Source organism: Adiantum capillus-veneris, chromosome 15 (genome assembly GCF_014529385.1).
Source record: "Adiantum capillus-veneris isolate H3 chromosome 15, ASM1452938v2, whole genome shotgun sequence".
Lineage (NCBI taxonomy): Eukaryota > Viridiplantae > Streptophyta > Polypodiopsida > Polypodiales > Pteridaceae > Adiantum > Adiantum capillus-veneris.
The window spans coordinates 74,459,721-74,484,423 of record NC_140945.1 but is presented as its reverse complement, the minus strand read 5'-3'; the positions used below and the strand labels follow the sequence as shown (position 1 = coordinate 74,484,423).

The window sequence follows — 24,703 nt, the reverse complement described above, 5'->3', positions numbered from 1 at the left end:
ATCATGGAACCTAGGAATCGGAAATCTGTTCTTGATGGTGATTTTGTTGAGAGCTCTATAATCAATGCACATTCTCCAAGATCCGTCTTTCTTCAAAATATAGCACTGGAGAGCAGTACGATGAACTCAGCTGGATAAGACTCTTTTCCAAGAGGTCTTTCACTTGGTTCATAATCTCTTCATTCTGGGCTCGGCTCACATGGTAAGGTGGCCGGTTCGGTGGTGTGCTTCCAGGTATCAGATCAATGGTATGATCCTCAGGACAAGCTGGTGGCAACTCGCCTGGCAGGCCCTCAAAAAAGCAATTGGCATGAATGTGGAGAAAATCTTGGCGTTCTTTATCAAGTTTAGACATATTTGTACTATGTTTATCATTCAACTCTTTCAAAAAGATCGAGTAAACAAACAGACTGGATTTCATTAATTTCAAAACGGCCGAAGCCAATACTCGCCCTTAAGTTTCACATCAAGTACAATGGTTCGGCCCTTTTCAGTAGTCAATGTCGCTTTCTTCGCCCGATAATCGACCACGCTGTTGTTCTTATGGTACCAAGGGACTCCTAGGAGAACATCACAACCTTGCAAGGGCATTATGTAGAAGTCGTCGTTCCCCAAATACCCTTGACAATGCAACCGAAGTTTGCCAATGACAAGTGTAATGACCACGTCCTTGCCGGGTGCCGCTAGAGCTGCCTCTGCCTGTGGTCCCATCCGATCGGGTGTAATCTCGAGCCGCGCTGCCAATTCAGGTAAAATGAAGTTGGCCTTGGCTCCTCCCTCAAAGAAAATCAAGGCTTCTTGATCTTTCACTTTGCCCCAAGCTCGATAAAGTTCTGTACTTCCATCAATCGTGCTTGGGTCAGTACCCATGCAATCTGGAACCAGTCCTGCTTTTATCTTGCCTTTTCGTCCACGCTTCTCAGTTGCTCTCGAACTCTTTGGCCTGTCTTCATTTTGTTCTTGCTGTCCCTTTTTAGGGCACTTAGCGGAGACGTGCCCATGTTCCCCGCATCCAAAACACTTCCCCTCTGTGATGTAGTTGGCCCTCTCTCGAAGAGTTAGCCCGGGGTTGTGAATCCTTGTCTTTCTTTTCTTGGAGGCTCTTTTTCTTTCTACTTTCATTATTAGAAGTCTGTTGGGTTCTCTGAGTCAAGATCTCATCAGTGGGGTAAGTCAGATTGCCTGAATGTATGGCAAAACCCCGTTTCGCATGACCCTTCAATTCTTGAATAGAATTTGACTCTTGTTCAAAGCAATGATCTCGGATCTCTGTAGGAAGTCCGCAGCAAAATCGCTCAATCTGTTCTTTAAACGAGATCTTCTTAAATGAAGAAGCGGGTAGAAAAGAGTCCCAAAATCTCTCGCAATATGCGTCGAAAGAATCTCCCTTGGTCATGCGAAGATGATTCCAAGCAGTTCGTATATCTCGTTCGTGCTTCGTCGTCTCGTTCGTGCTTCCTCGTCAGCCAAGAAGAAATAAAAAGCCTTTTGAATTTCAACCATTGAACCGGAGCTTCCATGTTCAGTAGAAGGGTGGACCACCATGTTCGAGCATTTCCCTTGAAGAAAGAGGTAGCCCTCCGAATCTTGGAGTGCTCTGAGTAATGCCCTCCAAAGAAAGCTATATCAAACTGCTGTATGGAGGCCAAAGCCCTTGAAGCATCTCGGAATCCAGAAAAAGTGTCAAACTTAATTGACTGTCCACCTTCTTTAAATTCTCTAACTTTCTTGCTTTTATCTTCGAGAAAGTCATATTGGTTGGCTTTTTAGAAATGCTTTTTCTTTGCGTAAAACCTGTGATCGTCGGAGTCCGAACTATCGGAGGATGAGTCCTCTGTAGAACTGTCAGAAACTGGGCGAAACTTAGGCTTCTTTGCCTTTTTCTTGCCCTTTCCGAAGCTTTTCTTTTTGCTTTGCTTTTTCCCTCTTCTGTCTTCTTCGCTGGAGTCGGAAGAGCTAGAAGAATTGTCAGAAGAAGAAGAAGAAGAAGAACTGGGTAGTCCTTCAAATCGTACACGCTTCTTCTGCTTTCTTGCCGATGCAAAAGTAGATTGACAACCCAAATAACCCGGGAAGTCAGTTCCTTTCTTCTGCTTTTTGTCATGCTTTTTGGCTTTGTTGCTCGCGTCCAAAAGCCGACCGATCTGTGTTTGAATCACCTCTTCTAATTCTTGTTCTCTAAACATCCTCGGAGAAGGAGGTTTCTTGAGTGCCGGTTTGATGGGTGGCTTTGTGGCCTTTTGCCACTGAGTGTGCACTTCTTCGCAGAATTACTGAGTCAAAAATTTTGCGAATTTTGGATCCTTCGCAATGTTAATTATCATCTTTGTTGCGCCGTCAACCACTTGTCAATGTTCCATCTCTTCAATCTCAACCTGAGTAGGCTGAGGTGGGCTGTACTCTTCATGCGAATCTTCTTCATGATCTCCTCCCGCATTCCCAGATGCAGAAGAAGTCGATTGATCTCTGTTGGAGTCCACAAGTGTCGCGAGAAAAGGATCGGATTTCCCGGCAGAAGAGAAATCGGCCGCGTTCTGATACCACTGGAACAAACTTGGACACCCCAAGTCAAGATTCTACCGCGACACAACACAGATTCACTTCAAAACAGTTCACAATTCACACTTGAGTCGACATGGCCCGGCGTAGTTCCGTGCCTAGAGATATTGGCCCCAAAGATTGGCGCCCCTTTCGGGATTTCTTTTTTGTATTAATTTGTCTTCAATGTACAAGAGAGTGGGTAGGTGCTCATTCTCAGACTCTGTGTCTAGATGCTCTGAGAAGTGAGGCCTTGCCCACTTATTTATTGGTACAAGGGATGCCCAAAAGTAGAGCCCCAAAAGCATTCAATTTTAAAAGGTTTCAAAAAATAAAGCAACTTATCCCAAAAGCTGCTAATTCAGCCAACGCAAAAACAAGGAATTCCGTACTGCTGTTCGTATGCTTGCCATGTCAGCATGTCAACAAAATTTGCGCCACAATTTCTGGGATTTCCGTACGGATGCCACGTCAGCCTGTTGGCACATATTGCGGGGAACCGTATTGTCTGCCACGTGTCATGTCCGACAGTGTGTATATCTGGGGCAGTGCCACGTCACCTGTTTGTGACATTGTCATCGTCATCGCAAATCCGTATCTTGATGACGACACCATACGTCATCGTCATAGTCACCATCGTCGTCGTCGTCGACATAGACATCATCCTCTTCGACAGAGAACCTTCGTCGACTTCACCGTCATTGACACAGAATCGTTGTCGGCTTCACCGTCTTCGACACAGTATCGTTGTCGACTTCATTGTGGTCGACAAAGACCCTTAGTACCTTGTCGTCGACTTTATCGTCTTCGACATAGAACCTGTAGTTCCCGTCGTCAACATCATCGTCATCGACACAGACCCATTAGTACCTCGTCATTGACATAGAACCTCAGTACCTTAGTACCCCTTAAGTACCCAGTCCCCAGCATTAGTAGCATCAATACCCATTAAGATCAGCATCATTGTAGTAGCATTTGTGCAAGAATAAAGAAAGTACTTGCTCTGGCAACAGAGCAAAGGGGCCCTTGAGGGTTGGGACCCGACATCCTTGTGTCGTCTCTTTTCTCTCTCTCGTCTCTCTCTTTTTTTTAGTTCAGTTCAGTTCTTTAAATTGAAGTCAAGTGTCCTTTTGTTTTTGTGTGCGGAGTACTAGATCCGAGCAAATCCTTATTCTATTCCGCTGCACCCGACACCAACCTTCAGATCACAGCTGAGGGCCCTAAACCCGAAGAAGAACAAGCAACAGCAGAAGAAGTCCTACCAACTTATGGGGACCCTGTCCGATGGGGCTCAAGTGACATAAAGGCATCAAAATAAAGCAGAACCCACACACACACGCGCGTGGACCAATGACATGGCAACTGTATGGACATCGCTGAAATTTCGCTGACAGTGCTGACGTGGCAGATTTTTGCAAAACGCGTTGATAGTGCTGACGTGGTAGTTGTACGGATTTCAGCAAAACGCACTGACAGATGTTGGCGCTAGTACTTTTTGGACTAGTTGCTTTTGAGTTTGAAGCTTTTCACTGTAACCGCTTTTCTGGCCAAGGGGCTTTAAATACGAATTTAGGTCTCATTCTCATGCATGCTTCCTGGAGAAGGTGCAGAGTCTGGAGTACTGGCTTATACTGTGTTGATGCAATATAAAGAAATACCGAAAGGGGCGCCAAGGTTTGGGGCCAATACTCTTTGGGGTGGAATTCCGCCACTCCGTGTCGCGTGTGCTCTCGCTCTTTTTCAGCTTCAATTGTTGTTGAAGTGCTAAAAGTCTGTTAGTCTGTTCTTTTCTATTGGCACGTGGTGCCCGTCTTGTGACAGTGGTATCAGAGCATCATGCGTGTGCTTTTCTGAAAGCATACCGGTCCTACAAAGAGCAAACAGAGCAAGATGGCACTTCCAAAGTTCATTGGAAATTTTATTTGAAAGAATCTTCGTGTCCCACCCCGGACTTATTAGCCACTCCCACCCTTCATCGCGCATCGGGCGCGCTCCCGTCTTCACCGCTCATGTCTTACAGGGCATAAGCCATAAAAGATCACTTGCAAGAGAAGGTGTCACAAACTGATGACTTGGCTGCCCTGTGCACACACACACACCCCCCTATGGCGGGCTGAAATGGTGGCTGGCAGCAGGGAAAACCCTAAATGTTGACATGGCTGGCTGTACCCGAACGGAGGTTGTACGGATGGCAGGCTGTACGGACGCCCGGAATTTCCGGCGGGATTTGCGGCAGCAGGAGAAAAAGCAAAGCGGCAGCAAAAGCTTCCTTTTTCTACGCAAGGAGAGAGAGAGAACTTTTTGCTTTTTACAAGCAAGAGAGAGAAAGAGATTGCTTTATTTTATGAGGGCTTTTAAAATATACCTAAGCTTTTGATTTTCAGCTTTTGGGACAGTTTTTGGGCTCTGCTTTTGGCAACCCTTGTACTCTTTAAATAAGCAGGCAGGGCCTCATAACTCGTAGCATCTGGACCCAGTGTCTGAGTGTGAGCGCCTGCCCGTACTCTTGTACTTTGAACTCAGATTAATACAAAAAGAAATACCGAAAGGGGCGCCAGTCTTTGGGGCCAATATCTCTAGGCACGGAACTCCGCCAGGCCAATGTCGAATCAATTGTGAAGTGTGAACTGTTTTGAAGTGATTATTTGTGCTGTCGCGGTAGATTCTCGACTTGGAGTGTCCTAGTGTGTTACAGAAGGATCCAAGATTTGTTTCAAGTCATCGTTTTTCTCAAAAGCAGTGCCATGCAGATGTTGATGTCTATAGCTACCAAGCCGCACACTCCAAGGACTTGGCAAGCTTTCAAGAAATTTTAACCCCAAGTTATATGGTTTTTGACATCTTCCTTCGTAGTGCAACCTCTGTCACAAGGCGAGCACCATGTGCCAATAGAAAAGAACAGACTGAACAAACTTTTAGCACTTCAATAACAATTAAATTGAAAGAGAGAGACGACACGCGACGCGGAGTGGTGGAATTTCACCCCAGAGAGTATTGGCCCCAAACCTTGGCGCCCCTCTCGGTATTTCTTTATATTGTATCAACACAGTACAAGCCGACACTCCAGACTCTGCACCTTCTCTAGGAAGCATGCCAGAGAATGAGCCCTAACCTCATATTTAAAGGCCCTTGGCCTAAATAGCAATTACATTGAAAAGCCTTCAAACTTAAAAGCTTCTGGTCCAAAAGCAAAGCCTAAAAGCTGCCAGCGTAAATCACGGAAATCCGTACAGCCTGCCACATCATCAGCCGACGCAACTTTCGGAAATCTCCCTGCTGCCCTTAGGGTTAGGGTTAGGGTTAGGGTTTCTGCAGTTTTAGGGTTAGGGTTTCCAGAATTAGGGTTTGCAGGTTTTAGGGTTAGGGTCTCCAAAATTAGGGTTTCAGCACTTAGGATTTCTGACAAAAATTAGGGTTAGGGTTTCTGCTCTCGGCCAGCCATGTCATCACTTTGTGACAGTTTAGGCCCCTCGGCCAGATTTGTAAGTTGGCTCCATTCTTTAGGCTTCGACACGTAGCAGTTTGTTACAACCTCTGGCATAGTGGGGTATCTTGAAATGCTTGCCATGGAAACACTAGCAGATTATATCTTGAAATTTCTCGACATCTCTCAATAGACGTCTTTTCTTGAGCTGATAAACTTGGAGATCCGGTGTGATTGCTTTGTCTTCGGACTACTGTCACCGCCAAAGAAACATTGTCTGTCCAAGAGTTGACGGACCATGTTTTGGTCGACCTTATGGAAGGAATCTAACCCTAATTTTTGGTGCATGTTACAGGATGGAAATTCAATCGACTTTTCGAAATGGATGGTATCTGTTTTGAACCTGTCTTGGTGCCGATTTGAAATGTTTGAGTCTGGTTTTAATACTGGTTTCATTGTTTGGTGACTTTTTTCTCCCGGGTGAAGTGAGAAATACTGTTTTGGTATAGTTTGAACCTCGGAACGATGCAGGCCGATGCATGGGGAGCGTTTTGTTGTATGTTTGAAAACCTCGGAACGACGTAGTTCGATTCCTGCTTGAAAACCTCATAACGACGCATGCCAATGTCTAGGGAAGCGTTCTGTTGTATGCTAGAAAACCTCCGAACGACGCAGATCGATGTCTGGGGAGCGTTTGGTTGTATGGTTGAACCTCCAAGCGACGCAGATTGCGGTCTGGGGAGCGTTTGGTTGTATAGTCCTCTAAGCTCATGGCCCGGATCTTTTTAGGTTATTTGCAGGGGGAGTGACGAGGTAGTCGTTGAGTAGCTTCATACCGTAGACCGTTTGTCTTGGGGGAGCGCTCAACGGCGGCGTTTTTTGTGTCTGTAACATGCATATGTCAGCATTTGTGTTGCATTGTTATGTGCCAACCACTGAATATTCCTAATTGGATGAGATTGGCTGGGTATCTAGTTTTAGTGCATCAAGACACCCGTGGAAGATCGGTGCGGTCTGGGTGTGATGGCTAACTTTACTACGCCGGAATATCAAGAATCCCGATCTGGATGAAAGGAGAAACCAACTCCTTGAACAAAAGAGCCGAAAGGAGAAGTACAACTCCTTGATCAAAAGAACCGAAAGGAGAAGCCAACTCCTTAACAAAAAGAGCAAACTGATTGTCCCCCGAAATGACCCTCGGAAATTTTTGAGCTAACTTGAGTTGTTTTGCAGATATGTTGTAATCACGGACGATTACTTTTTTTCAAGAAGGGGTAATGTCAGATACTGCTGACGTGTCAAGTCACTGAAGAACAGAACCAACCTTCGGATCACGTCCGAGGGGCCTAAACCCTAAGAAGAACAAGCAACAGCAGAACAAGAAGTTCTACCAACTTATGGGGACCCCGTCCAATGGGGGCCAAGTGGCATTAAAATAAAGCAGGACCCATACACACACACACGTGGACCGATGACGTGGCAGTTGTATGGACATCCTTGAAATTCCGTTGACAGCGTTGACGTGGCAGATTTTCGCAAAACGTGCTGACAATGTTGATCTGGCAGCTGTACAGATTTCTGCAAAATGTGCTGGCAGATTTTGGCGCTAGTACTTTTTGGACCAGTTGCTTTTGAGTTTGAAGCTTTCACTGTAACTGCTTTTCAGGCCAAGGGCCTTTAAATATGAGGTTAGGGCTCATTCTCATGCATTCTTCCGGGAGAAGGTGCAGAGTCGAGTACCGGCTTATACTGTGTTGATGCAATATAAAGAAATACCGAAAGGGGCGCCAAGGTTTGGGGCCAATACTCTCTGGGGTGGAATTCCGCCACTCCGTGTCGCGTGTGCTCTCGCTCTCTTTCAGTTTCAGTTGTTGTTGAAGTGCTAAAAGTCTGTCAGTCTGTTCTTTTCTATTGGCACATGGTGCTCGTCTTGTGACAGGATATCTCGTTGGTATGGCAGGAAACCGAACGGGAAAAAGGAATAGGCGTCAAGACACAAGCACAAGAATATATATGGGTTTTGAGAAGCTTTCTCTGAAAAGGGGAATATTTTTAAGTACTTTCCGGGAAGCGCGAATGCTTTCCCGCGAGGAATCTATGTTTGCATTGCATCTGTGCGTGAGAACTGCACCTGGGGACGCCTGGTCAATAGATTCGACATGGCCCGACGTAGTTCCCCGGCGTAGTTCCGTGCCCAGAGGTATTGGCCCCAAAGTCTGGCGCCCCTTTCAATATTTATTTTTATATTATCAATTGAGCAAAGTACAAATTCCGTGGGTCATCTGTGCTCATTGCTCCCATGAAAATCTGAGGGACAGAGAGGTCCTAGTTACAATTTATAGGCTCTTGGGCCTTGTTACTTGTGAAAGCAATACATGAAAAGCTTCAAGTCTCAAAAGCTTCTGGTCCAAAAGCTAGCGCTCCAAAAGCTGCTAGCGCAAATTGCCGAAATCCGTGCATAGTGACATGTCAGCATCCAACGCGTTTTGCGGACGTCCGTACTGCCTGCCAGATTAGCACCTTTTATGCAATTTGAACTTCTTGACATATTTTAATTGCCTTATGTCCCTTGGGCCCCGTCGGAAAGGAACATATAAGTTGGAACAACTTATAAAATCATTTTTATGTGCTTGTTGGGGTGGTCATGCCACGTCATCACTTTGTGACAGAATGAGCCCATGGCACATATTTAAAGGCCCTTGGCCTGCCATGTGACACTTGTCAACGTGATTTGTGGGTTGTCCGTACGGTCATGCCACGTCATCAGCTGGGTGCACACTCTTTTTTTGTGTCACTTGGGCCCCATTGGACGGGGTCCATAAGTTGGTGGGAACTCTTTTTTAAAAATAGGCGACTCGACAAGGCTATGTAAGTTAGTGAGAACTTCTTCTGTTGTTGCTTCTTCTTATGCTGCTTCTTCTTCTTAGGGTTTAGGCCTCTCTGTCGGGATCTGTAGGTTGGCTTTGTTCTTTAGTGGCTTACATGTCAGCAGTTTGTGTCATCCTTTATTCTTGAAAGAAAGTAATTGTCTGTGATTATAGCATCTTTGTAAAACAACTAAGTTAACTCAAAAATTTCCGGAGGGTCGTTTCGAGGGACAATCAGTTTTCTCATTCCAGATTGGAGCTTTTGATATCCTTGTAAGAAAATCCTTAAATCTCATGTGGCGAAAAATCTCATCCAATAAGGAGTCTCATTCCAGATCTAAGCTCTTTATATCCTGGATCGTTGGTTTCCAAGAAAACTCTCATCCAATAAGGAGTATTCAGTGGTTGGCACATCACAATGCAACACAAATGCTCATATATGCATGTTACAAGACATAGAAACATAAAGTCGCCGATCAACACTCCCTCCGCAAATAACCACAATGGTCCGAGCCATGAGTTGTTATTCCCTCATCACTTCTCTCGCAAATAACCTAAAAAGGTCCGAGCCGGGAGATATAGAGGCCTTTTACAACCAAATGCCCCCCAGACCGGAGCCTGAGTCGTTTGGAGGTTCAATCATACAACCAAACGGTCCCCAGACATCTCGTCTGCGTTGTTCGGAGGTTTTCATGCTTATAACGAAACGCTCCCTAGACACCTCGTCTGCGTTGTCCCGAGGTCAAACAAAACCAAAATAGCATTCCTCACTACTTCACCTGGAAATAGTATTGAAACCAGAGTCAAACAATTCAAATTGGCACCAAGATAGGTTTAAGTTAGATACCATCCATTTCAAACAAATGCCAAACAGGATCACCAAACAAGTTCTTAAAGAAAATTCAAACTTAAAAAGCAATCTCGACATCAGCCGAGCTCGAAAAGACGGCTGGCTTTCCATCTGGAGACCTGCACCAAGATTAGGGTTAGATTTCTTCCATAAGGTTGTAACCGACCGCAACATGGTCCATAAACTCTTGAATAGTTGAAACAAGCCTTGACAGATAGTCTTCCTGTGGCGGTGATGGTAGCTCCAAGATATATCAATTTCACTAGACCAAGGTTATCGGTTCGAGAAGAGACACCTGCTGAGAGATGTCGAGAAATTTCAAGTTGTAATGTGCTAGGGTTTTTGTGGCAAGCCTTTCAAGATACCCCACTCTGTCAGAAGGTAAAATCTGAAGGAACATGTCTGAAGGCAAATGTCAAGCAAATTTTTTTCTTAAAAGCTTGCGAAGTCTTTGGAGTGCGCGTCTTGGTAGCCTATAGACTTCCACCACTGCATGGCTCTGCCTCTGAGAAAAATGGTGGCTTGACAAAAAATTCGATCCTTCTCGTGCAAGTGATCTTGAATTCCTTATGGCTTATGCCTTGCAAGATAGAGCGATGAAGACGGGAGTGCGCCGGAGGCCCCGATGCGCGATGAAGTAAGAGTGGGAGTGGCGAAAGTTTCATGTAAAGCTTGGAAGCACCATTTTGCTCTGTTTGCTCTTTGTGAGAACCGGTATGCCTTTTGAAAAGCACACGCGTGAAGCTCTGATACCATTGTCACGGGGACGGGCACCGCGTGCCAAGGGAAAGAACATACTGAACAACTTTAAGCACTTCAAATAACAGCTAAACTGAGAGAGATAGAGAGTGCATGAAACACGAGACGGGGAGTGGCGGAGTTCCATCCCAATAGATCATTGGCCCCAAACCGTGGTGCTCCTTTCATCATTTCTTTATGCTACTTGAACTCAATACATTGCCGATACTCCATCCTTTGCACCTTCACCCAAAAGCGTGCCAGAGAATGAGCCCATGGCACATATTTAAACGCCCTTGGCCTCTCAAAAGCAGTTACATGAAAAGCTTCAAACTCAAAAGCATCTGGTCCAAAAGCATTAGCCCAAAAAGCTGCCAGCTCGTTTTGCGGAAATCTGTACAGTTGCCACATTAGCATACTGCAGCGCGAAACCCAGAATTGCATACACCTGCCACGTGGCACTTGTTAGCGCGATTTGCGACCTATCCGTACAGTCATGCCACGTCATCAGCTGGCTGCGCACTCTTTTCTTTAATATCCTTTGTGTCACTTGGGCCCATCGGGAATGGGTCCCATAAGTTGGTGGGAACTCTTTTTAAAAAAATAGGCCACTCGGCAAGGCTTTGTAAGTTGGTGAAAAACTCCTTATGCTGCTGCTGCTTCTTAGGGTTTAGGGCCTAGGCCTCTTGGTCGGGATTTGTAGGTTGGCCCCGTTCTTCAGTGGCTTCTGTAACAGACTTGGACACTCCAAGTCAAGAATCAACCGCGACAGCACCAAATAACCACTTCAAAACAATTCACAGATCACAATAGATTTGCACTGGCCCGGCGGAGTTCCGTGCCTAGAGATATTGGCCCCACAGACTGGCGCCCCTTTCGGTATTTCTTTTTGTATTAATCAATCATCAAAGTACAAGAGAGCGGTAGGGTTTCACTCTCAGACTCTGCGTCCAGATGCTCTGAGAAGTGAGGCCCTCACCACTAATTTAAAGGTTACAAGGGATGCCCAAAAGCAGAGCCCCAAAAGCTTCAAATCAAAAGCAATTGCTCTCTCTCTCTCACAGAGAGTCAAAACATGAAAGCAAAAGCATTCTCTCTCTTTCTCATTTAAGTAGAGAAAAAGCGAAATTTGCGTCGCTCATCATTTTCCTTTTTTTTTTTTTAATAAAAAAATCCGCCTCCGCGATTTCCGGAAATTAGGGTTTCTGGCAGAAATTAGGGTTTGCAGGAATTTTAGGGTTTCTGGCAGAAATTAGGGTTTCTGTTGTCCGCCACGTCATCACTTTGTGACATACCCCCCTCTTGAAAACATTGTAATCGACCGCGATTACGCCTGCAAAACCGACAAAAGCCATAAACCATCTTAGCAGACACTGACTGTTAGTACCTACGTACTAGGAACACACATCTAGCACATGTACAAAATCGACAGTCACATCACACGACATCACAAGACATCACCAGACATCACAGGACATCACATGACATTCAACATTCATTCGGATCTTAGACCATGATTTATCGGCAATGTAGCGAGCAATCACATCTAGGTCCAATCGGGACCTCATCGATGTCCGATTGACTAACCCCTATTGCAACCATGTCTATTCGAGATCAATCAGACCAAAATGCTGCAGTCATTTCGGCATCAGTTCGTGCACTCACAAGAAGTCAAGAACAAATCAGTATCATTATCAGGAATTCCATTTCATAAAGTCATCCAGCAGAATACTGTCAGCTCTCAGTATCCCTGAAGCTCAAAGAGACATCAGTGACTTTAGTATCAAAATCGAGGCATCTGTTGACAACGGAGTGGAGTGACTCCCCTCTTGTGCATCCCACTGCACCAGATCTCCGGCCAAGCTGAATTCTGGGTTCCGTTTGACTATGCTAAACCAAAACATCGAGGTAAAGTTTCACAATCCGAGGAGTATCTGCTAGGTCCTCCTCCTCCATCCACTTCGCATCAAATGCAGGAAAGTTCTTGAACTTAACCAAGAACCGCCTTCGGACTTTACCTTTCTTCGTATCGTTATGTGCCAAAATCTGTTCAGGAACAAGGATCTCCTCGTTTTCTTCCACTTTGGGTTGCTCATCAGGCTCCCCATCATCAGGCACATCACCCTTAACAGGTTTCAAGAGACTCACATGCAATGCATGATGAATCCTCCAAGTATCTGGCAGTTCCAATCGGAAGGAGACATCATTTATCTTGTCAGTGATATGGAAAGGTCCGTAGTATCACATACTAAGCTTTGGAAAAAGCCTCTCCTTTCCCTTTTTCTTTCGCAGGCGTGCCTTCTCAAAAGTAAGAGCACCCAATCATCCTCCTTCAGTTTCCAGTCGCGACGATGGCGATCCGATGCCTTTTTCTGTCGTTCTTGAGACTCCTGCAAAGTCTCGCGAACCTTGGCAAAAGTCGTATCCAAATCTCGCGAATATTCATCCGCTTCAAATTTCTAATCTTTCGTGCTCAGGAAGGATGGAACCTTCGCAGCAGTTTCAACAATCTCACATGGCGTCTTCCCCGTTGAAGAGTGTATCGTGTTATTGTAGGTAAATTCCACCAAAGGTAAGTTTTTTTCCCATTGAGTCTTCTGATGCGAGATACAAGACTTCAATAAATCTAAAATCACTGAATTGGCAATCTCAGATTGCTCGTCAGTCTGCCAGTGGAACGATGACGAGAACTGCAACCGCGTGCCAATGTTCTCCCAAATTGCCTTCCAAAACAAACTGATAAATCTGGGGTCTCTGTCGGAGACAATCGTCTCAGGCGTGCTATGTAATCGGAAAATCATCGTGATCATTTTGTATTCTCGGGAGATAAAAAAAAAAAAGAAATCCATTTCAATATTTTCCCAGGGGCGGGTGGGTATGGGTAAAGGCTGTAACAATCCCTGTGCTTTATGCCTGTCAAACTTGACCTTCTGGCATACCAAGCAACTGCGTACAAACTCTTCCACATCCTTCTTCAGTCTCCGCCAAAAGAAATCTCTCTTCACCCCTTTCATGGTGGTAGCAATGCCGCGGTGACCCGTAAAAGGTGGACAGTGGCAATCAGTCATAACCTTTTCCCTCAACGGCTGTGTAACGCACAACATAGTCTTTTTCATCAAGTACCCTTCCCGAAGGGAGTATCCAGCTATTGTCTTCCCATCCCGTATCCGTGTGAAAATATCTGCAAAATCTGTATCTGTGGCACACTGATCGACCATATCCTCGAAGCTCCTATGATGTATTGCGGAAATAGCCAGAACCAACGGTTTTCGAGACAAAGCATCTACCACCACATTCTTCTGTCCCTGCACATGGACAATCTGGAAGTGGAACTGTGACAAGATGTTCACCCACCGCATGTGCTTTTCCGAAAGCTGCTTCTGTGACAAGAAGTAGCGCAAAATCTGATGGTCTGTAAAGACAGTAAAATCCGCTCCGAGTAGGTAATGCCGCCACTGAGTAAGAGCGTGGATAACCGCCAAAAGGTCTTTCCCATAGATCTGTGCTGTCATCTCCGGCCTAGAGAACAAACGACTCTCGTAAGCTATGACATGGCCTTCTTGCATCAAGACCGCACCCAGACTACGACCACAAGCATCACAAAATACTTCAAATGACTTCTGCAAGTCCGGCAAAGTCAAAATAGGTCTCGTAGTCAATTTCTCTTTCAATGTCCGAAAGGCAAGTCACCTCTGTGGGTCCCCACGAAAAAGGTACTCCTTTCTGTGTCAAGGTATGCAAAGGGGAAGCAACCTCTGCAAACTTTCGTATGAACCGCCTGTAGTACGAACACAGTCCCAAGAAGCTTCTAGCTTCATGGACATTCCTCAAATCGGGCCAATCACGGATAGTCTCTATCTTGGCCGGGTCCATTTGCACTCCTGTTGCTGACACAATGTGTCCCAAAAAGTGTATCTCTGGTAGGAAAAAATTCACTTTTCTTTGCATTAATCACTAACGTGTGATCTCGTAATGCCTGAAAGACTTGAAGCAGATGATCTCTGTGTTCTGCCTCATTCTTGGAGAAAACAATGATGTCGTCAAAGAAAGTGCCAACAAATAGCCTGTACTCTCGAAAAATCCTATCCATCATCCAGTTAAATGTCGCAGGAGCATTGGTTAAGCCAAAAGGCATCACCAAAAACTCAAATAACCCAAAAGTCGTCCGAAAAGCTGTCTTGTAGACATCTCCTGGCGCTATCCTGATCTGATGATATCCACTCTTTAAGTCAATCGTGCTAAAGCACGAGGATCCCTGTAACCTGTCGAGTATATCATCGATCCTAGGAATCGGAAATCTGTTCTTGATGGTGATTTCGTTGAGAGTGCTATAATCGATGCACATTCTCCAAGATCCGTCTTTCTTCAAAACCAACAACACTAAAGAGCAATACGGTGAAGTACTAGGCTGGACAAGACCCTTTTCCAAGAGGTCTTTCACTGGGTTCATAATCTTTTCATTCTGTACTCGGCTCACACGATAAGGTGGCCGATTCGGTGGCGTGCTTCCAGATATCAGATCAATGGTATGATCTTTAGTCCCTCTCAAAAGCAATCGGCATGAGCGTGGAGAAAAAATCTTGGCGTTCTTTTCTTCAGGTCAAAACATATTCAACCTTTATCCATCGTTCAGTTCTCCCAAAAGAATGAGTAAGAAAACTGAAGTTCATCAAGTACAATCTCTAAGCCCTTCATTTATCAAAGTCGCTTTCTCGGCCCGGTAGTCAACCACGGCGTAGTTCTTGTGGTACCAAGGGATCCTGAGTAGAACGTCACTCGCGTGCCCTGAACACCTCTGTCATTGCAATCAAAGTTTGCCAATGCTCGGTGTAGACAACATCCCATCCGGGTGCCTGTCGAACTACCTCTGCCTGTGGCGTCAGTCTGTCGGGTGTAGTTCCAAATCGAGCCGCCAATTCCAAGTGAAAAGAAGTTGGCCTTGGCTCCTTCAAAAGAGATTCCTGATCCTTCACTTTGCCCCGAAAGCGGCAAAGTTTGTACTTTCATTCATTAGATTCGGTGCAGGTCCCACGCCATGTGGTACCAGTTCTGCTTTTCTATCTGCCTTTTTTGCCACATTCCTCAGCTGCTCTCGAACTCTCAGATCTGTCGTCGTCTTTATAATTCTGTTCTTTTTGTGCCTTATCAGGGCACTTTGCGGAAATACGTCCATGTTCCCCGCATCCAAAGCACTTCCCCTCTCTCATGAAGCGAGCTCTCTTCTCAGGAGTTAGCTTGGGTCGTGCATCCTTTTTTTTCTCTAGGTTGCTCTTTTTCATTCTACTTTCATTCCCAGAATTCTGTTCGGCTCGTTGTGTCATGGCCTCATCTGTGGGGTAGGTCAGACTGCCAGAGTGAATGGCAAAGCCCCGCTTCGCATGACTCATCAACTCTTGAATAGAAGCTGACTTTTGTTCCAAGCAGTGATCTCGGATCTCTGTAGGTAGACCCAAGGTAAACCGCTCAATCTGTTCTCTGAACGAGATCTTCTTGAATGAAGAGGCGGGTAGAAAAGAGCTCCAGAATCTTTCACAATAAGAATTCACTGTATCGCTCTTGGTCATCCGGAGATGGTTCCAAGCAGCTCGTATATCTCGCTCAAACTCTTGGGTCAACCAAGAAGAAATAAAAAGCCTCTTGAATTTCAGCCATGTAACTGGCACAGTCTTGCTTAATAGAAGCGTGGACCACCAAGTACGAGCATTCCCCTTAAAGTAAGAGGCAGCTCTCCGAATCTTGGAGTGCTCTGAATAGCGTCCTCCCGCGAAAGTGATGTCAAATTGCTGTATAAAAGACAAAGCCTTCGAAGCATCTGAGTATCCTGAAAAGTATCAAACTTGATCGAGTGGCCACCTTCCTTAAACTCTCGGACTTTCTTGCTTTTATCTTCGAGAAAGTCATACTAGTTAGCCTTGTAAAAAATTCTTCTTGTTCGCATAAAACTTTCCGTCATCGGAATCTGAGCTGTTTGTAGACGAGTCCTCAGTAGAACTGTCAGTCTCTGGGCGAGATGTAGCCTTCTTTGCCTTTTTCTTGCCCTTTCCGAAGCTTTGTGTCTTGCTTCGCTTTTTGCTTTTTCTGTCTTCTTCGCTCTAATCCGAGGAGCTAGAAGAACTGTCAGAAGAAGAAGAAGAAGAACTGGGTACTCCTTCAAATCGAACACGCTTCTTCCGTTTCTTTGCCTTGTCAAATGTCAACCGACGACCCAAATATCCCGGGAAGTCAGTGCCTTTCTTCTGCTTTTTGCCGTGCTTTTTGTCTTTCTTTTGCACGTCGATAAGCTGAGCAATCCGTGCATCAACCACGTTCTCCAGTTCCTGCTCCGTATATTTTCTTGGAGGCAGAAGGTTTCTTGAGAGCGGGTTTCGGGAGTGGTGTTGTGGTTCTCTGCCACTCCATCTGTACCTCTTCCAAAGAGGTCTGGTTCATATATTTTGCCATCTTCGGGTCCTTGGCAAAATTGAGCATCATCTTTGTTGCATCGCCAATCAATTGACGACGCTCCATCTCTCTTTGCTCCGCCTGAGTAGGCCGAGGCGGGCCATACTCTCTGTCTGAATCTTCGTTGTGATCCCAGCCCGCATCTCCAGATGCAGAGGGAGTCGACTGATCATTGCCTGAAGCCATAGGTGCCGCGGAAAAAAATTCGGGGATCGGATTTCCCGTAGAAGAGAAATCGGCCGTGCTCTGATACCACTGTAACAGACTTGGACACTCCAAGTCAAGAATCAACCGCGACCGCACCAAATAACCACTTCAAAACAATTCACAGATCACAATAGATTTGCACTGGCCCGGCGGAGTTCCGTGCCTAGAGATATTGGCCCCAAAGACTGGCGCCCCTTTCGGTATTTCTTTTTGTATTAATCAATCATCAAAGTACAAGAGAGCGGTAGGGTTTCACTCTCAGACTTTGCGTCCAGATGCTCTGAGAAGTGAGGCCCTCACCACTAATTTAAAGGTTACAAGGGATGCCCAAAAGCAAAGCCCCAAAAGCTTCAAATCAAAAGCAATTGCTCTCTCTCTCTCTCTCTCTCATAGAGAGTCAAAACATGAAAGCAAAAGCATTCTCTCTCTCTTTCTCATTTAAGTAGAGAAAAAGCGAAATTTGCGTCGCTCATCATTTTCCAAATTTAAAAAAATAAAAATAAAAAAAATCCGCCTCCGCGATTTCCGGAAATTAGGGTTTGCAGGAATTTTAGGGTTTCTGGCAGAAATTAGGGTTTCTGTTGTCCGCCACGTCATCACTTTGTGACACTTGACACATCAGCAGTTTGTGACACATACTTTATGCTTGATTGTGGGGTTTGGTTGACTATCCTTAATGCTTATCGACTAGCTGGGATGTAAATTGTTTGCTTCAGTGGCTTCACTCAAGCATATTTGAGCTTATTTTCAACATCATGGGTTGTAACTTGTAAACACCTCGACTCTTTAAATCGAAGTAAAGAAGTGTATTGATGTGATTGCATTGGAGGATCAATTGGAAACAACCTTCATCACTCCTTGGGGCTGCTTTTGGAAGGAACTGCGCATGCCTAAGTGATTGCCCGACTGATGACCCCTTGTGTGGTTTAATATCTCATGAAAAGAGCATAAAGTATTGAAGCTAGCATTACTCTAGAAATTTTGTCATTGAACTTTTCAAGGTTCTAAACGTCTTAACTGCCTAGGAATAGCATGCACCATTTGTCTTAATTGTTGTCCTAATCTGCCTGAATAGAACCTAGTCATCGTCTTTTGTATTCCTAATTCTTTTGAGACTTAGAAGAGGTTTGGAAAAACGGAAAAATGCTCCCTTAGTTCTTTTTGAGCACATTGTGTTAGAACTTATGTTATTCAAATCAATTTGTCAATGTTCATTATTTGGAGAGAGAGAGAGATGAGAAATACCCTTATTGTTCAGAAAATTCACCCCCTTTTTTTTCTTCTTGGCAAGATGGAAGAAGTACACCTTACAGGGTTCATATGTAAGCTCCTTGAGACACGCATAATACAAGTGCTGCGTTTCAAACATGGCCAGGTTAGCTACAGTACCAATACGGATTCGAGGCTAGCAGTTCCCCTAAGAAAAGGAATGTCTGAACATTAGTATGTGCAGGTATATTCTGCAGCTGTCACTGCCTTCTTGGGTGGAAACAAGCCCTCGAGGGTGGGGAATGTGCGTGGTGATATTGCTATAAGTTTCTCTTGTGATCCAGAAAGTTCATGGAAGCTGGTAAAATGCTAGCACCTTTTTGTTTAATCTTCTGTTTTTGTGCGTGCATGCTTGCATGCGTGTGTGTTCATTCTGGACCTGTTGCATAAGGAAAACAATTTCAGGTTGATTTTGCACTGGATGAGGTAACTGCTCTGCAAGGCAGTGCTCCTAAAGTAGATGATGTGGCAACCATCTTGGAACTGGAGAAGAGAACTTTTGAAAATGGCCAGCAGGTACTGACAGACTCCTACTAAATACTTGTTAAGTGATCTCTGGTTTTGTGCTGCAGGCTAACACACTCAACCAAATTTAACCTTGCTGAGCTTCTTTGATTCAGGAAAATAGCTTTTGGCTTGACCGAATACTTCGTGCATATCAATCCCGTTTTTACACAGGGGCTTTGAGTGAATCTTTTCAGGTAAAAATGCCAGAAAAAGTGATATTTTAGAAGGATGAAATTATTTATTATCTTTTGTTAGGAAGGCCATAGTGTACCCCCCCCCCCCCCTTCCCGGCCTCTCAGAGGAATCCTTCATTATAACATTGCCATATTTACATCCATCAAGTCTTTGAAGTTTGTAGAGCTCCTTGTTACTACTGTGAACCGTGAAGGCTTACTACTTCATGAATCGTGCAGATGAAAGAATGGCACAGAGTCCCTTAACGTTTTTTTGTTTTTCCCGGACTTTTTGCAGCTGCAAGATGAATGGCGCAATTCGGTTCGCTTGATGTTAACAGCAGATACAATGCAAGACGCTTTGCAAAGGATTTTACCCTTGCCATGCAAACATCAGTATACGGCAGTCATTCTGATGCCACAGCTCCCAAAGCTAAGGCAACTTCTGGCATTAGCTCATGGATTCGAACGAAAATTAGGTTCAGAGGGCAAGGTATTGGAACTTGTTTGCCTTTAAGAGATTGCTGGTTACATCATGGTTGCGTCCACATACATGTATATATGTGTGTGTGTGTGTGTGTGTGTGTACACATACAATACACACACACATACATGTATACACACACACACACACACACACACACACACATGTATATATTGTGTCTGTGTGTCCCATATACTGTGAGTCCCAATTCAATGGTCTTGCCATGATTGATGACACGACCGTCTCAATAATGAAGGGCATTTGATATAGTCATTAATGACGCGATAATGCTGTGTGCAGGTTGCATTGGCTGGGGCTGGCATGCTAGTTTTATGCATTATGTTGTGGCGACGGTTGCGAAGATCTTGAGCACATTTTGTAAGCTTGATTGCACTGCAAATTCAACATACACTTGCCTTGTTGACATTTGGCACAGTTTCCTCCACCCAGGCAAAGCGCCTTGTGCCGTAAATAATATGGCAAAAATTTATGCAGCAATGTAGCCACAATTTGGCGGAGCGTTGCTGACCTACCACTGCGATGAACATCACTCGTGATGCACGCAAGGTGGGGAACAAAATTTTGTGTGCATTATTTTGCCAATTCTTACTCACACAGTAGTGCGTTGTATCACCTTTAGTATTGCAGCGATCACAGAAATAGAGACGTCAATTATGAAAATTTTGTAAACAGACGGCTGTAACTCAGTAATGTAAATTCTTTTCAGTGAACTTTTGTCCCTACAGAAGGTTCTGAATTTGTTTTCTCTCTGCGTGCTTTTATGTGAGTGAGTGGGTGGGTGGGCATGTGTGCGCTCATTTTGTTTGCATTTTGCAGGCTTTTAGGGAGAGTCACAGGGAGGCCACATGTAACTTTCAATAGAAAGTATGTTTTTCTGTCAATTTCATGCACACTTTGCAGGTTTATGTGGAGTCAAGAGAGAGCCCTAAAGTTACTTCAGAGAAGCGGCTATTCTCTCTCAGCCAAATGGAATTGAAGAATTTCTTGCCTTTTTTAGTGGTGCTTTCTCTCTCTTGTCCTTCAAATTTTGCAAGCTTCTCCTCCATACTCAGCAAAAACGTGTAGAGTCACTTCGCCTGTTGCATTCTACTGGTATGTGTATTAACAAGTTGCGAATATTTGGATATTTCATCTATTCTATATATTAAGCAGAGAGACAATCAGGGGGCCACGTGGTGCAATTTGCTTCATCCGGCAATGTGGCCCTGCATCTCCGGCAATAGTGAGGACAATGAGAGAGAGAGAGAGAGAGAGAGAGAGAGAGAGAGAGAGAAGCCACACTAGTGGGAAGATGCACGTGTTTATGCTGCCGATGACTAATTAAACGGTTCAATAGTTTTCCTTTGGTGTGGGTTCCCCATGTCCCATTCTTTTGACGTCAAAGGAGGCTGATTTTTATTATGGTGCCAATTTTTAGGGGAAATACATCATTGATTATAAAGCAAGCATGAAGGCAATAATCTAGAAATTGTATTAATTGCAAATAATTGGCCACATGACAACTATAATAACCAGAAGTCGGAATAAAAAGTCCCTTCACAAGCTAAGTGTAGAGAGGATGACAGCGGCCTCTAAAAGAAAGGCACTTGCACCAAGAACAAACTCTTCTAACGCAAATCAAAACCTGGTACCATTAGAAGCCACCAAAAGTGAAAATGACAAGGAACCTCTGCAGTAGCAAGAGCTTGAACATTGGGCATTGCCTGCAATTTGGTAGGACCTAATAGAAGTAGGCAATGGATTAGAGTTGTCGGTGATGAAGATGAGGGAGAAGAGGGAACACACATTACCAAGAAATTGTGGGAGGATACCACAAGGTGCATAATAGGGCACTACATTGGAGATGATAAGGAGCTATCAGCTGGGGTAGAAACCAAGCCATATGTTGAAGGTTGCTCTTGTTGAGCTAGGGAGGAAACTCTAGGAAGACAATGGAGGAGGTGACAATAGATTTGGAAACTTGTAGAAACTTGGTAGAGCGAGTTGAGAGTAGAGAAGCAAGCCAACAAACCTAAACCCAATGCGCAAAACACAAGGAATCAAAGAAGGCAAGAACATAGGGGAAGATAATAGCAAAGAAGAAACCGAGGAAATCAAATAAAAAAAACATACTCTAAAACAAACTTCTCATATTTACACTCTCTCTCTCTCTCTCTCTCTCTCTCTCTCTCTCACCCCAAAGTCATTTGATAAGATCTTGAAGAAAACAAAGCATGCAAAACCGGCTCCACACACCCAACTGACACATACTCACAATAGAGCAAGCTGAAAGAAAATAAAACAAGCGAAACAAAACAAAAAGCAAACAAAGAAATCAGATCTGCCTAGTAGCCTTTACCATAGTTCCATTAGAGCGAGAAACTTCCACTCTTCCACGGATACCAACCACCACGACTCAATGTAGGGCCTTGTGCTTGTAGGGTTTGTTGCAAGCCTGTCTTGAAGTAAGATCGAAGAGCCTTTTCAAGCGGTTTCAGCTATATTGCACGCGGGAGGTTGACACTCTAATGCTTAGGATATTTGGGTAGCAAACAGGAGCATCCGTTGCGGGGTAAAGGTTTCCAACCAAGACGAAAAACATTTGGTGAAGGCGGCCAAGTAGAGCACATATAGCTTTGTAAACCTTAAGTGGCCACCGTAGCCGGAGTTATGATGGCTGTTAAGGTGGGGAGCTGTTCATCACAATGGGAAATCAATCCACTACGTCTAGGGTTCACCATGTGGAGGTGTCTCCCTCTAGGACCACCAATTTTTTGTTCATATTGTATGAAGGGATTTTTTAATTTAGTTTCATTCATTGCTAACATTTTCTTTGATTTATAGCTAATATTAATTTACAGTGTCACAAAATTGCCAAAGGCTATATAATCCACAAAGTCCCTTTACAAAGTATGCATGTGCACACATACATATCAATCGAGCATAGAATTTACACAAGTTTATATCCAGAGGTTGGAGAGTGCACACTATCATGCAAAGAGCATCGACTTAATGGAGAAAATACATTCTCGTGTTTTTTAAAGTACTCTGTTTTGTATTAATTTATCACTAAAACTTATTTATATTATCACAAAATACATGAATGTTCTTCGTTATACAACGTTTGGGAAGCCAATGTCTTTAGAGAACATTTACACGTCTTTTAGTGTAAAATCTCATCATTTATGAATGTCAATAAATCTTGGCACTTGATTCTAAAAATTATGTCCACAAAATTTGGAAATTTGAATGATGCTAATGACACATCTTAGTCCAATCCACCTTTAATGTGAACTCTTTCATAGGAAAGAAAGATGGCTCTAAAGTTCTTGGCATTAGAGGTAGCGCACATGTGAAAGCTATTGTGTTGCAAACATTATGTATCAAAAGCTCAACTATATGGGACTATATTTTTCCTTTCTTTAAGGGTTGCCATGTTTCATGCTAATCTTGTGTCCATTATTATTTCTAGTTTGGTTATAAACTGTAATACTAATTGATTGTATCTACGCTTTGATGGAAAAGGCCATATGGACCACACATATGGCTAAAATTGTTTTTGTGGGATAAGCTCTTCTTTGACTCAAAATACAAACTTTTGCCTTGATAGAATAAGATCGACTTCCTCCAATCTAAACACAATCCTTTCACCATTTGTTATATGGTTTGCAACAAACTTACAGGGGACCCCCCTTGATTCTATAGCTTCATCTTTGTCTGTTTCTTCATATCCTTTACATGTGAAAAAAAAGTGTGTGTAATAATGTTTGGACACTAAGGTCTTTAGAACACACGCCCACATACTTGCCTTATGAGGTGGGAATATCTATTCTAAAGATATCTTGTTTGTTGGTATACAAGCGTATAGATTATTCAAGTAATACTACTATTTGGTATTAGGTTATACGTGGTATCAATAAGGGTGTTCTGTCGTAGCTAAGTCTTGATGGGTTTTGGCTACAAAATAGAGGTGAAGGACTTTGGCTAGCACAAAGATCTATGCTAGTTGCTTGTATTTTCATTCAATTATGTCAAGAATGCATGGCTAAACGTAGGATTTGTGGAATGAAAAATATTTTAGATTTTCCCTATCTAGATTGGTCCAATAGAGGTAACCATGTACGAGTATGTGATTAGGGGACGTTAAGGGATAGTTAAATCAGACATTGGTTGGCTAAGGTCTTGATGTAGTGTGGCTTATGTTGAGAGCCAAGCCTTGAATGTAATGGCATATTTACGGTTTCTGTTGGAATGTAGAGAGGCTCATGTTCCTCTCCTACTGGGTAGTAGCTATATTGGTGGGCTCAAGGATCAATGTGATATGGTTTATGTGAAGATGCAAGCCTTGAATATAAGGAAATGTGGCGTCCCTTGAGATGTAGATTGGATCATAATCCTCTCCAACTTGTGGAACTCCTATTGAGTATTGGCTATGTGCTATGCTGCTTGCAGTCTAGTCTGAAAAGCATGAGCATCATGTGAGTGCATTTATGAGTCATAATGGAAGCATGGAGAGTATGTACACAAGATACTTGTGTGATCTAAAAAAAAGGTGAGTTATGCATGTAGAAGAAGGCTTTTTAATCTCTTTTTCATAGTGCATAATCAAGTGTTCAGCTTGAGTTTTCATTCTCTCTGTGTGTGTGTGTGTGTGTGTGTGTGTGTGTGTGTGTGTGTGTGTGTGTGTGTGTGTGTGTGATTATACATGCGTGCGCGCACGCACACACACACACACACACACACACACACACACACACACACACACACACACACACACACCCGAGCCTGATTTACCTATGTTAAGCTAGGACTCTGGCTAATGCTAAACTTTTTACCAGGCTTGACTTAAGTGCCTGATTTAATGGCTTACATGGACATAATTGCTTGGGTGATTACCATGTGTTTTCTAATTTGCTATTGCTTCTAATGGAGAATCTGGATCTTTTATGCATGATGGAGCTGATGGGTATGATGGCTTCACTTGGCTTTGATTGCTACATCCGACTATAGTCTGTTAGTTGTCTATATCTATCATTATGCTTGTATACTAAATACCTGCTTTTGCCTGCTATCCTACAACTACTATAGTTGGCTTCTAATTTATGGATGGAGTAGATGGTTATAATGTCTCGTGGTTGCTCATCTTGAGCATTTAACTCACACTGTCCTGATGGGAGAATTTACCTAGTGAAGCTGATTGGTACA

General features: G+C 43.9%; 1 protein-coding gene across 1 annotated transcript in view; it reads left to right on the top strand.

The window, feature by feature from the left end:
• LOC147440897 (Insulinase (Peptidase family M16) protein) overlaps positions 1-20,229 on the top strand; it is a 41,437-nt gene extending 21,208 nt beyond the window's left edge. Inside the window, exons 16-21 of the mRNA XM_086482701.1 lie at positions 18,357-18,440; positions 18,519-18,635; positions 18,740-18,850; positions 18,955-19,035; positions 19,313-19,507; positions 19,799-20,229. Coding sequence (XP_086338827.1) covers positions 18,357-18,440; positions 18,519-18,635; positions 18,740-18,850; positions 18,955-19,035; positions 19,313-19,507; positions 19,799-19,867 — 657 coding nt within the window. The 3' untranslated portion in view covers positions 19,868-20,229. The remainder of the gene's footprint in view (positions 1-18,356; positions 18,441-18,518; positions 18,636-18,739; positions 18,851-18,954; positions 19,036-19,312; positions 19,508-19,798) is intronic.
• Positions 20,230-24,703: the final 4,474 nt, after the last annotated feature.